At 38.7% G+C, this 11,179-nt stretch overlaps 1 protein-coding gene across 1 annotated transcript in view; it reads right to left on the bottom strand.

Annotated features, from left to right (window-relative positions):
• The window catches only part of C6H14orf132 (chromosome 6 C14orf132 homolog), a 40,179-nt gene continuing 29,307 nt past the window's right edge, over positions 308 to 11,179 (bottom strand). The window contains exon 2 of the mRNA XM_021402621.1: positions 308 to 8,464. Coding sequence (XP_021258296.1) covers positions 8,240 to 8,464 — 225 coding nt within the window. The 3' untranslated portion in view covers positions 308 to 8,239. The remainder of the gene's footprint in view (positions 8,465 to 11,179) is intronic.

Here is an 11,179-nt window from a genome sequence, read left to right as displayed (position 1 = left end):
TAAGGGTTCAAGGTATAAGGACTTCTGAGCTGAAGCTTGAGGAAGCTGAGACTTCTTATTTGGCTCTGAGGTATGCTGAGATGCTCTGACAGCAGGTTAACACATTTCTGTAGAGAAAGCCCTGGTGTTGTGTTTGTACCATGCATGTAATGGAGATGGTTACCGAAGACTGACTAACCATGCAGATTTGTAAATTGCACCAAGTTATTAGTGTCAGTATGTCACTGGAGATAATTAAATAGATACATTTACAGACTTCCAAATACTGTCAAGTAAACAGACTAAAATAAAAAATTACACACTGCCACCAATTTGAAGAACTTTATCCAAAAACACAGTTCCACCTGATGTTAACAAAACTTGTCATTTTATCATAGTAAAAGAATGAACCAGTACCAAGTACATATGTAGTGAAAGCAGTCAATAACTGGATAAGAATATAACAGGAGCTGAAAAGAATACAGTTCTGTTAGCTAAACTTGCTAATTCCAGTATACTTAGAGAAAACAGAGGGTATTTTTTTAAGTTGTTTTTCTCTTTACAAATAGAGATCCACATTTCAAGAACAATTATTACAAGAGTAAATGCTTTTGTTTAAACCATCCCATATATTAAAAAAAAAACATACAAAGAAATCCAGCAAATGTGTTAGTGCAGAAAACAAGGTAGCAGAGACAAAGAACAAGAGATTAAACTGTCCAGTATTATTAAGAAAAATAACAGTGCATTCTAAATGGCTCCTGTAAGCTTTTCTTTATGTGAGCTGAAGGAGGATGTCATTTCCAAATAACTTTGAGTTTTGTGTGAAGTACAGATGTTTTTTCAGAAGTGCTACTAATAAGTTTATTTTGGAAAACAAAACACAAACAGGCAACATTTGAGATGAGAACTGAAAAGCAAGTGGTATAGGCTACCTCTTAAAGCTAGCTACTGGATTTATTTACATTAGTTTAAATGTCATTGAGGCTCTACACTCCATTCCTTCCAAACCTTTGTAACTTCATAACTGAAAGAGAAGTTAGAGGATTAGAGAAACAACAAAATATTTTTCAGGTTTCATGCTCAGACAATAGAAAAAATAGTGCAACAGTTTGCTACATTATATACCTTTCCTGCAAATCTATCAAAATACTCAGACTCGTCTTTTATTCTCATTTAAAAAAATACAGCACTCTGCTTGCTTTCTTTTGATTAGGGAAGCATGAACATCGTTAGATGTGCTTAAAATTAAAAAAAAAAAAAAAAAAAAGAAGAAAAAAGGAAAAGCCAGCAACCCAGAGCTAGTCCTGCAAGTTGAACCACTGAAGAAGGTGTCAGAAGTGAAGAAGTGTTATTAATCCAGTTGACTCCAGGTGGAGGCAAAGATCCCTCTGCAAAGAGCAGCTTGCAGGCTTGAGAACATCAGCTTCCTTGTGAAGGCAGCGACTGAAATGTGTTTTAGGTCTAGAATTGTAAATAGCTTAATCTCACTCACTATTAGGACTGAGCTTCTCAGGAAACACAACATACCTTGGTGACTTCAGCTCAGGAAGCTCCCAAATCAATACCAGAACAAGCATAGACTGAGGGAAAGTTGTTCAGTGTTTTTCAGTTCTTAAGGACTACACTCCACTTTGTTTAAAAATAAGATTTAGAAATGCTTAATCTGATTGTAGCAGCTTTATCACGCATCTGAGAAGTACAGGTGTCACTAGATTTGAAATACCAATGGCTCAGCACATTGTGCTTGTTTTTCTTTACTGAATAGCCTGTGGTTCAGGGCCTTGACCCTACAATAAATCATACAGGGCTTTCCAACTCTTCTGTGTATGGTATTTTTTACTGACTGCTTTCAGTGCCCTTATCTTTACCCTAAGTACTTTGCCAATGATACTGATTTGCAAAGAAAAGCAAGGCACTTGGGGTTGGAGAAAACTCAGTAAATGCAGAATGATGCAAAATGTAAATGTATGGAAATGGAAATGTTATGGAAATGTAAAATAAATAAATAAATAAAAATTATATATATATATGTTTTCTAAGAGTTACCTTTGTGTTATATGGATACTGGATGATACAGGTGGAAAGCTTAATGGTCGCGTTCTGCTCTTCTGCTTGGGGGAAATACACTGCAGTTTGCTGAAGTAGATAACGACTAAGATCTATCTGCTACTGGAAGGGACCTTATTTTACTGATCTTTGTCTAATGTTACTATGAAGGTCACCAGAGGTTGTTACGAATGGCTGAAGAACATTGCTGACATCCAAACACTCGTGTGCTCTGATGTCAGAGAATGAAAAGAAGACAAGGGGAGAAATAAAATGAAGGTGTGGAGACACATTGTGACAACTGATTTTAAAGTGATGGATGAGAGTTCACATCAGGATACTTTGGGAAGGTGAGGAACAAAGTGGTGTCTGAGACATTCCTGAAAAATGATTTGTCTCTGTTTTCTACTTCTGTTAATTGTCAGTAATAATGAGATTGCCTTTAAGATTTACTGGCATAAAGCTGTAGATCAAAGTGAGGTGCTGCTACTGTACAGATGACATTTGACTTATTAACATGCCTTGTGTAACAATCCAGATTGTTGGTGTTTTTTTTGGTTTTGTAGGAGACTAAGCAGCACTTCAGAAGGTGATTCTTGCATGCATTCAAGCAAAATGAGAAGCTTTCTATGTATTTTCTACAAATGAAAACTGTCTTCACTAGCAGCTTTCACTGGAAAGGTAAGAGTGGGTGGCATAATGATCCCAAGTTGTACCAAAAAGATGGAACCACTGGCTGTGTTCATATGAATGGGAATTTCCCTTGGTACTAACATGCCAGAATGACAAAATCGCCATACCATGCAGAGACACATATTTCCCTAGAGATTTCTGGAGAGACAACTGGAGTCTTTTCTTCTACTTTGTGCTAGAAGTGCCAGACTGAAATGAGACACAGTTGGTTCCAACCTGCTAGGATTTCCCTGTATGTCCAGGCACAAGCATAGAGGTGACTTCATTTTTATTGTCTTGAGTTAGAAAGACAAAGGCAAAGAGGAGCTGTATGAGGAAAGACAAAAATCAGATCTAGGGCATTAGAAGACTTTAAGACCTCGAGATGTTTTGAGTTCTCTAGGGTGTTCCCAGATCAGCAACAAAGGGCTAACTACTTGTTAAACCATCCTGGTCTTCATCTTATGATGACTGATGAGTGTACCAAGTAACAACATTCCTAACAGAATACTGATCCCTGCTCTTCTACTAAGGGAATAAATAGTCTTTTCCTTGAGTATGAGCAAGCTCTAAGAGAGGAGGGACATGCTGTACCTGACAGCTAGCTCACTTAAACTCAGCTTAGACTGCATGTGCAGGAAGGCAGAAGGGCTCAGAGGGGCAAATGATAAGTTAATGAAGCACTAAGCTTTGCTTGACAGAACCCTGATGTCTGACATTATCATCAGAGACCTGATTGCCCTTTTTCTTTCTGAGCATTAGCCAGATGAAATCCAGTTACCAGAGCTTTTGAGTGCTCCAAAAACATAGAAGCATTTTGATCTACAATTCTGATTTTCAGCCTATTTCTCTCAATAATGGAAATCTGCCTTAGAATGAATAATTTTCTAGATTCTGCTCTGTGATTAGCCACAGGAAACCTAGTAAAATTACATTGTATAAATGAAAGAGCTACATGAAATTAATAGCTCTCAGCACCCTGCAGAGTGATGTGAAGAGGATATTAAGAACTGGAATAGTTTTGAGAACAGCAAAAAGAAAGCTTATAATAATAGACAAAATGCATAACAACCTACAGACCAAAGACTCCTGTTTCAGTTTGGTCCTAGACACAAAGACAGATTTTCCCTTTTAACTCCAAACAAATGTACATGGCTGGAATACAATGTCTGGCTACTTCTATTTTGCCCAGGGAGGTGGTGGAGTCACCATCCCTAGAGACGTTCAAGAAACGTTTAGATATTGTACTGAGGGATGTGGTTTAATGGGAAATGTTGGTGATAGGTGGATGGTTGGAATGGAGGATATTGGAGGTCTTTTCCAACCTTAGTGATTCTATGATTCTATTTATTTGCTCTTGCCTGGGGATTTGTTATTACAGGCTGCTCAGCAGTTTGGGATGCTGATGACCCTCAAGTCCCACTGCAAACAAGAATTTTGGAGAGGGGACCTCCTTACTTTCAAGGTAATTATCAGCTCACTTTTTCATTTAAATTGCTGAATACATCGATCAGTGAAGATTAGTGCCTCTGCTATTGCTGTTGTATCAGTTTCAAAATCTGTTGCTTGATTTTGCAAATGTGTTGACAGGAAAATACATCTCTCTCCCTCATTTTATTTTTGGAGATATTAATGCTGAGGACAAGCAGAGACAGCTAGACCTAGAGATAAAACCATAACAGGAATGGCTGTGTGTGTTTCCTCACCCAGTCCTATCTAATGTCCCTTTGCACCTACCTCCCTGAGTGCTCAGCCTTTGGTCTCCTTGCTGCAGTGTCTGCACAGCAGCCGCATTGATCTGCTGGATGCTTAGACTAAAATAAAATTCCTAAGTGACAGTTTGATTATTTGATATGTTGTCACAGATCCCTAGGGGCCATGGCTAGAAAAGGCACAAAGGGCATCCAGTTTGTTTCCCTGCTTCCTGGGGATCATTACTAACACTGCAGAGCGGAGTATTGCTTTTGTGCTTACAGCATAGCTAGGGGTCTAGTACTGCAGACAGTTTTGCTTTATCTGCTACAAAACAAACTCCGATCAGACTCTTGTAACTGTTCTCTGTGTTAAATGCTTTTATTTGAAGCATAGATCTTCTACAAGTGGAATCCTGCTCTGATGCTGATGCACAAAATACTCAGCAAAGCACAGAAGCCTCTTCAACTTTTCTTTTACAGTACAGCTCTGGGGAGTGTATTTGGGTTTACTCATCATCCCTCAGTGGCAGATAACACTTCTCCAGATGCTGGGCTCCAAGGAAAGGAGCAGCTGCAGCACTCCAAGTCAAGCTGAGGTGACAGTTCAGGGTATAAATTACACTTGCATAAAGAGGAAGTAATAGCACATTTCAAAGGACCGTATCTCTGAAACAGCCACCATTTCTTCCTCACTCCCCTCTGTGGTTTAGCTGCACTTAATGATGGATGAGTCTCCTTTTTAAATGCTTGAATTTTAACCTTCCTGATTCTTCTAGGAGATTAAGTGACTGTAGTGGATCGAGCCAGAACACAACACTCAGAAACACACAGTATATTATCGCTATCACAACTGACCAGAATCTGAACCAGCTCTGCCTGCTTTAATTTAGGGTTCTCTTACATGCTTGACAGTATTCTGTGTATACTCTTGCATGCTGTATCCTTGCACCTGAATCTTAGAGATATTTCACTTTGTTTTGTTTGGTGTGGTTTTTTTTTTGTTTGTTTGTTTGTTTTTTTGCAGCAAGAAACTGACAGAACAGTTAACATCTTTAACTACAATATAGGAGTTGCTTGTGCTTGCTGCCTGCACCTTGTTTTTCTATCGCACTGTCAAGCCAATTACTTTAATTGAAGTTCTGTCTGGCCCTTTTTGACAACTCAGCCTCTAATGATGAAAGTATGCATGAGGACGATCTGGATTAGGGAGTCAGAATGCATTGTTTTCCAACACTCCTGCAATTACTATTAATTTCACATGAGAGTAAGGCACTCTGTTTGGAAAAACAACACAACAGTGTCACTCGGGTTCATTAGCAGAGTGGTGGTTCTTTGCTCTTTGCTCTTCCCTCTTATGCATTTTGTCATGGGTGAAGAATTTAGCCCAGTGCTCTGAGAAAAAATGCAAACGCTGCTAATTGCACTTAGATTAATATTCTATGAAATTTAAACAAAGCATTCCAATGGCAAAGTTACTTAGCAGTAGAATAACCTCATTGGGCAAGTATCTTATTGTCAAATTGGTTTTAATCATGGTGAAAAATGTTTTTCTGTTCGTGTGCTTGCAGGTTCTGGCGTAACTACAGAGCCTACTGAAATGCTGAAGAGAAGTTCGTAAGTAATTGATCCAATTACAAAAGCAACAGAATATCAGAAAATTATACTTTACGTGATGTTTCCGTGGGTCCTATGTGTTTGTATAGCAGATCTTGTCCTGCTCAATTCCATGTTCAAAACCCCTCTGCAGCCTTCCACCCTCACTTAACAGTTTGCTTTCTGCTCAGAGAGGATAAAGAAGCATTGAAGAACAGGACAGGTACACAAGTTATACAGTTTACCTATATTCAAAATTTTATTATTGTCTACCTACAAAGGGGCAAACAGCTACTTTAGGACAGTGAAGAGCACTGTTTTTGCAACACTGTGTTAGGACTATAGCTATTTTATTATAATTTTCTTTGTGTGGCTAAGCTTCCAGACTGTACTCAAGATTTTTCTCAGAACAGATCTCTTCTGTCCTCAACCATCTTCACAGAATTCCTCCAAACAGGAAAATATCTAAACACACAGAAGCTCAGTTTCTCAAGTGAGCTGTCATTGGATTTCTCATCCTTAGGATAAGTTATTCTATTTTTCTCTCTTGCTAGCTATTTGCATCTTTCCAGCTTTAAAAGCAAGTTCACAAAGACAGGAAAAAAATACACACAGTGACTAGGAGTGATTCTGATCGCCAGTTTGGGGCATGCTGCTTTGATTCAACTAACTGTCCACTAGCCCTGAAGGGAAATGAGTTTAAAGAGAAAAGAAGGTAAATTCAAACTTCCCAATGAATTTGCCATCTCTTAGTCCAGCCTCAGGCTCAGTAGTGGGGAAGTGTCAAAAATAGACTCTGTGCCTTCAGACAAGGCTTTCTGGAATTAGCATAGTAGTTGTACAAGGCAGTACATATAGATTTGGAGCAAGAGTTTCTTTTGTACTGTCTCAAAGTTCAAATACTTTGGTTTTTTGCTAGATTGTTTTTTTTTCTTTTTGTAGGAGGAAGAGGGAGATTTCCAACAAAAGTGATTTTTTTGTTTTTCCTCTTCCCTTGGGATTTTTACAATCTCTGAAACAAGGATGGCTACAACTTGTTTTGAAAAGGAACTGCTCATGGGAATAATGCAGTGAAAATGTTCCCCAATAGAAAAAATTCAATGATCAAAGTTGTTACTTAAAGAAGGCTCCATAAAAGCCACTTCCAGGAGCCTCACCGGAACCCAGAGACTTACTAGGATTGAGACACAGGTACTTGTGTACCTGCCATATATTACCTTTCTGTGCTATTTCTACCCAGCGTATACCTGACTCTTGTACTCACTCCCTTGTGAGCAGAGAAGTATCTGTCTCATCTTTCTTTCAATAAAACTTTTTTCATAGACACCTCTTACTGTTAATTAGGCTTCACAATTTCCCCATGTTCATTTGCTACAACTCTATGCTTATGAAGGTATGATTTCTGTGGAAAACCTGGATTACAATGAAATAACCTTGAAAGCATGATATTTGTCCTTTGGTTCCTGGATGAGAATCATCTGTAAACTGCTGTTGTCATTGCAATCCAATATCTCTACACAGAAATAGGAGCCTGTGCTGCCCCATTCCAGTCACACTTTATAATAACTGTGCCTCCTCCTGCAAACAGCAGCCAGGTGAAGCATCAATTCCTAGATTATCATATCCAGTCACTGATACTGAAAGGCAAGTGTTTGTCAGTAGCATGCATCTGCCTGTCATAATGTTAAGACTCATGATTTCAAACACAGCTTAGTGTATGCAAGTGCTAGGATGCACACACAATGAACTTGTACTGCATCAGAACTGAGTCAATGCCTGTCTCTTACTCCATCTGGAAAACTAAGATGTTTAGCAACTATGACATACAACAATTCCATACAATGTTATACCACAGTAAAAAAATGCACAAAAATCTGACAAAATCCAGAAAAGCTGCTAGAAAAATCTCAACAGTAGAAAATAAGCACTTCCTGTATAAATCTCACTTTCTTTTTGTACCCACTCTAATCACACTGGTATGTCTTTCATTATATTTCCACACAAAACTTGTGTTGGCGCTATTCTCTATTAGAGCTCTCACCTCCATATAGTTTGCCATCACATCCAAACTTTCTCCCATCAAAATTCACGATGATTAACTTGCATTTCTTTTCTGTGATTGTGGCAGTACTTAATCAACAAAGTCCCTATCTATATGTATTTATATAGATATACATGTATATATACACACATACACATGACAAATACTGTTGCAGTTATCCTCTCTTCCAGTGTTTGGAGTGACAGGCATCCTAGAAGGTGAAGGCATACACCACTCCCACAACCACAATATTTCCAATTGTTGCTATGATTGCAATCCATAACAGTATGGCATCGTTTGAAGATCGGGATGTTTCTTCTGGTGGATTCTGCATGGAAGAAGCTGCATGGACATTGGCTGATGAGTTAAACAAGGAGTACTCTGTACTAAAGTCCTCATTTGGCGAGTCCATAAAGGCTCCTCCCATAACAGGAAGCTGTGAAGAAGAATATAGCAAAATTAGATTGAAAGTCAACACACGCATTTGTTTGGTTTCAAAGTCATTACGAAAGAGTAACCACTAGCCAACCTCCCAAATCACTGAGGTTCCATGTTCATGGTGCTACGCTGTCAGGACTATCATACACACACTTTATGCTATTTCTTCCATTTCTGTTAGGATTAATGTTATTGAAAGAAACCTTTGTATATTGCATATACCATATAGCAGAGCTAGCTTACAGGCTCCAAGTCCAGCTACATCATCATATGACATTGAAAAGAAATGATAAATGATAAAGAAAATGAAAATGATGCTATGAAATGATAAAGAAATGATAATCCACAAAGCATTCATGTACCAAAGCACAGCACCGTAACTGTTTCAAGGCTACCAGCAATGGACTCATCAAGTAAGAACAGTGAGCATGTCAGCAGGGAAATTTGTTCCACTTTTATGTATGACTTAGAAGTGAACACTTAATTTACATATGCAAACAAAAACATATGAATTGCAGAAGTTTTTACAGTAAAGGAGATGGAGTGTACCAAGTGCACTAACTTCACTTGTAAAACATATCTTCTATGTGTTATTATAAATCTATAAATTCTGATAATTCTATAAATCTAAAGATTATTAATCTACACAGTGGAAAAATTCAAATTCAATTATGATAGGCTTCATAGCAATGAAGTTAGTGACAGATTTCCAGCACCACTCCCACTCACTGGGAGTGACAAAACTTAGTAGTTTTGTCAGTGGTACCACGAAAAGTTTTCAATTCTCCAGTTGCAAATGTTTTTGAGGTTTTGGCATCGTTACTCTTTCCAAATAGGCCCCTCATCCTCTATGTCTGAAACCAGAGTCTCTGGCCCAGTAACAACAGAATAAGAATCCTCCCTTCTTCAGTACTAGTAATAGTACTGTTACAGCTAGCAGCAGGACAGTGCTGCTGAAGCCACTGTAGCCTATGAACACTGGAGGAATAACTAACTGCTATAACCACGAGCACTAAATTACCATGCCCAGTACTCACTGTGCTAGAAAATCAGTGTCTTTCAACACTTCATCCTTCAAATCCTGCAACACATTTTGATTCTCCCATTGGTACCAAGCTACACCCCACCTGTCTGCCTGGAGCTGTGCTGTGGAGGTTGCTAAACAAGAGGATTCAAGGATAAGACACCTCTCCCCTCCCACAGTGGTGGCTGTAATCAACAAAATAGACAAAGAATTTGCTAAGTAAGTGTGACAGCAAAGCAGTTTTTTTTTTTTAATTGATATTCAGAACATTCTACAATGCAGTCTCTTTCAAAAACTGACAGCCTAACAGATTTTGTACTAGAAAATACTGTGTCACATTGAAAATGAAACAGAAAATGATTAAAGACTGCAACAGTTATGTCATACATCCCAATCCACATTAAATAAAATGATCTTTGAGAGCAAATAAGTGATATGGTTAGACAGAAGCAGTTTGCAAGAAACCAAACAGGAAATTGCAAAAGTCAGGTCTGATACGTTGCCCCTGCACCAAAGATTTTTTGCTTCTAATTTCAACACTGTGCTTTAAAGAGAGAAAAAGCTTCAATTTCGCAACAAGCCCAGCTTGATCCTTGAATCCAACAGCACCAGAATCTTTTACATCCTGGGATTCGATAGGGAAAACAGTTTAATCAGAATTCCTTTTTATGTAGATTGAAGTCAAAATTGGCTTTTATAGAAAACACTTGCAACAAGAACATTCATGCAGAAGTAAGTGCTGCCATTTAGCAGCTGTGGAGATACTCCTTAAAGTAGCAAACGATGGGCATATATTTACCACAGCAGCAGCAAAATGCTCAGTCTGAGATGCTTCTCTTTTTAGCATTTACATTGATCAAATCTACAAAGTCTTTCAACTAGAGCAGCCATCCTTGGTGATTGATTATGGAAGACACAGGGGTACATGTAAATGTGCGTTTGCCCAAGACCGTGGGAGGTTGTGAGCCCTGTTCTGATAAGTGTTATCTGTTTTTTGGGCCATACATTCTCTACCTCCTGTGAATTATTTGAGCTGACAAGGTTCCACTGTGCCAGTCCACATGGTGCTGTCATAGGGGCAGGGAGCATGCGTGTAGCAGCACAGCTACACACCATGCTGCAAGTGATGTCAGATCTGAGCTTCCTCATTCCGTGCAAGGCTCAAACAAGCTGTTTTCACCATCTGAGGGGAACACATGGTGAAATAGCTCATCTGAGTCTCCAAAAGGCTTGCAGTGACCTGACATAAAACCCTGATGTTCAGCACCTGGCACAGGCTCTTTCTCTAAAAGTGACTTCCAGTTTTTCTGTTTGTAGGTCAGTGGCACTTTCACCACAGATCTGGAAATAAATCTCACTGTTGATATCCCATTTGAAAAAACATTGATTCTTACTAAATTTTCATTCTCCCCTTCTCATTGATAAAAGCCTGTGAGAATAAAAGAAAAAATATTCAGAGCAGAAGCTGCGAAGCAAGATAAACAGCATGAGAAGGCAAAGCTGAGAACCAAGGACATCTCCAGAATACACCGGAGAAAGAAAGTTCAGTTTACAGTTTTTTTTTTTTTTACAGTTTAGCAACAAGTGTCAGGGATTGTAACCATTTACACCCAACATGACTGTGAACTGCTTGCTCTGCATATGTAGGTTCGGGGTATACAGAACAGTGGAAAATTACCGGGTTAAGCT

This window comes from Numida meleagris, chromosome 6, assembly GCF_002078875.1.
Source record: "Numida meleagris isolate 19003 breed g44 Domestic line chromosome 6, NumMel1.0, whole genome shotgun sequence".
Classification (NCBI taxonomy): domain Eukaryota; kingdom Metazoa; phylum Chordata; class Aves; order Galliformes; family Numididae; genus Numida; species Numida meleagris.
This window is presented reverse-complemented; position numbering and strand designations above follow the sequence as displayed.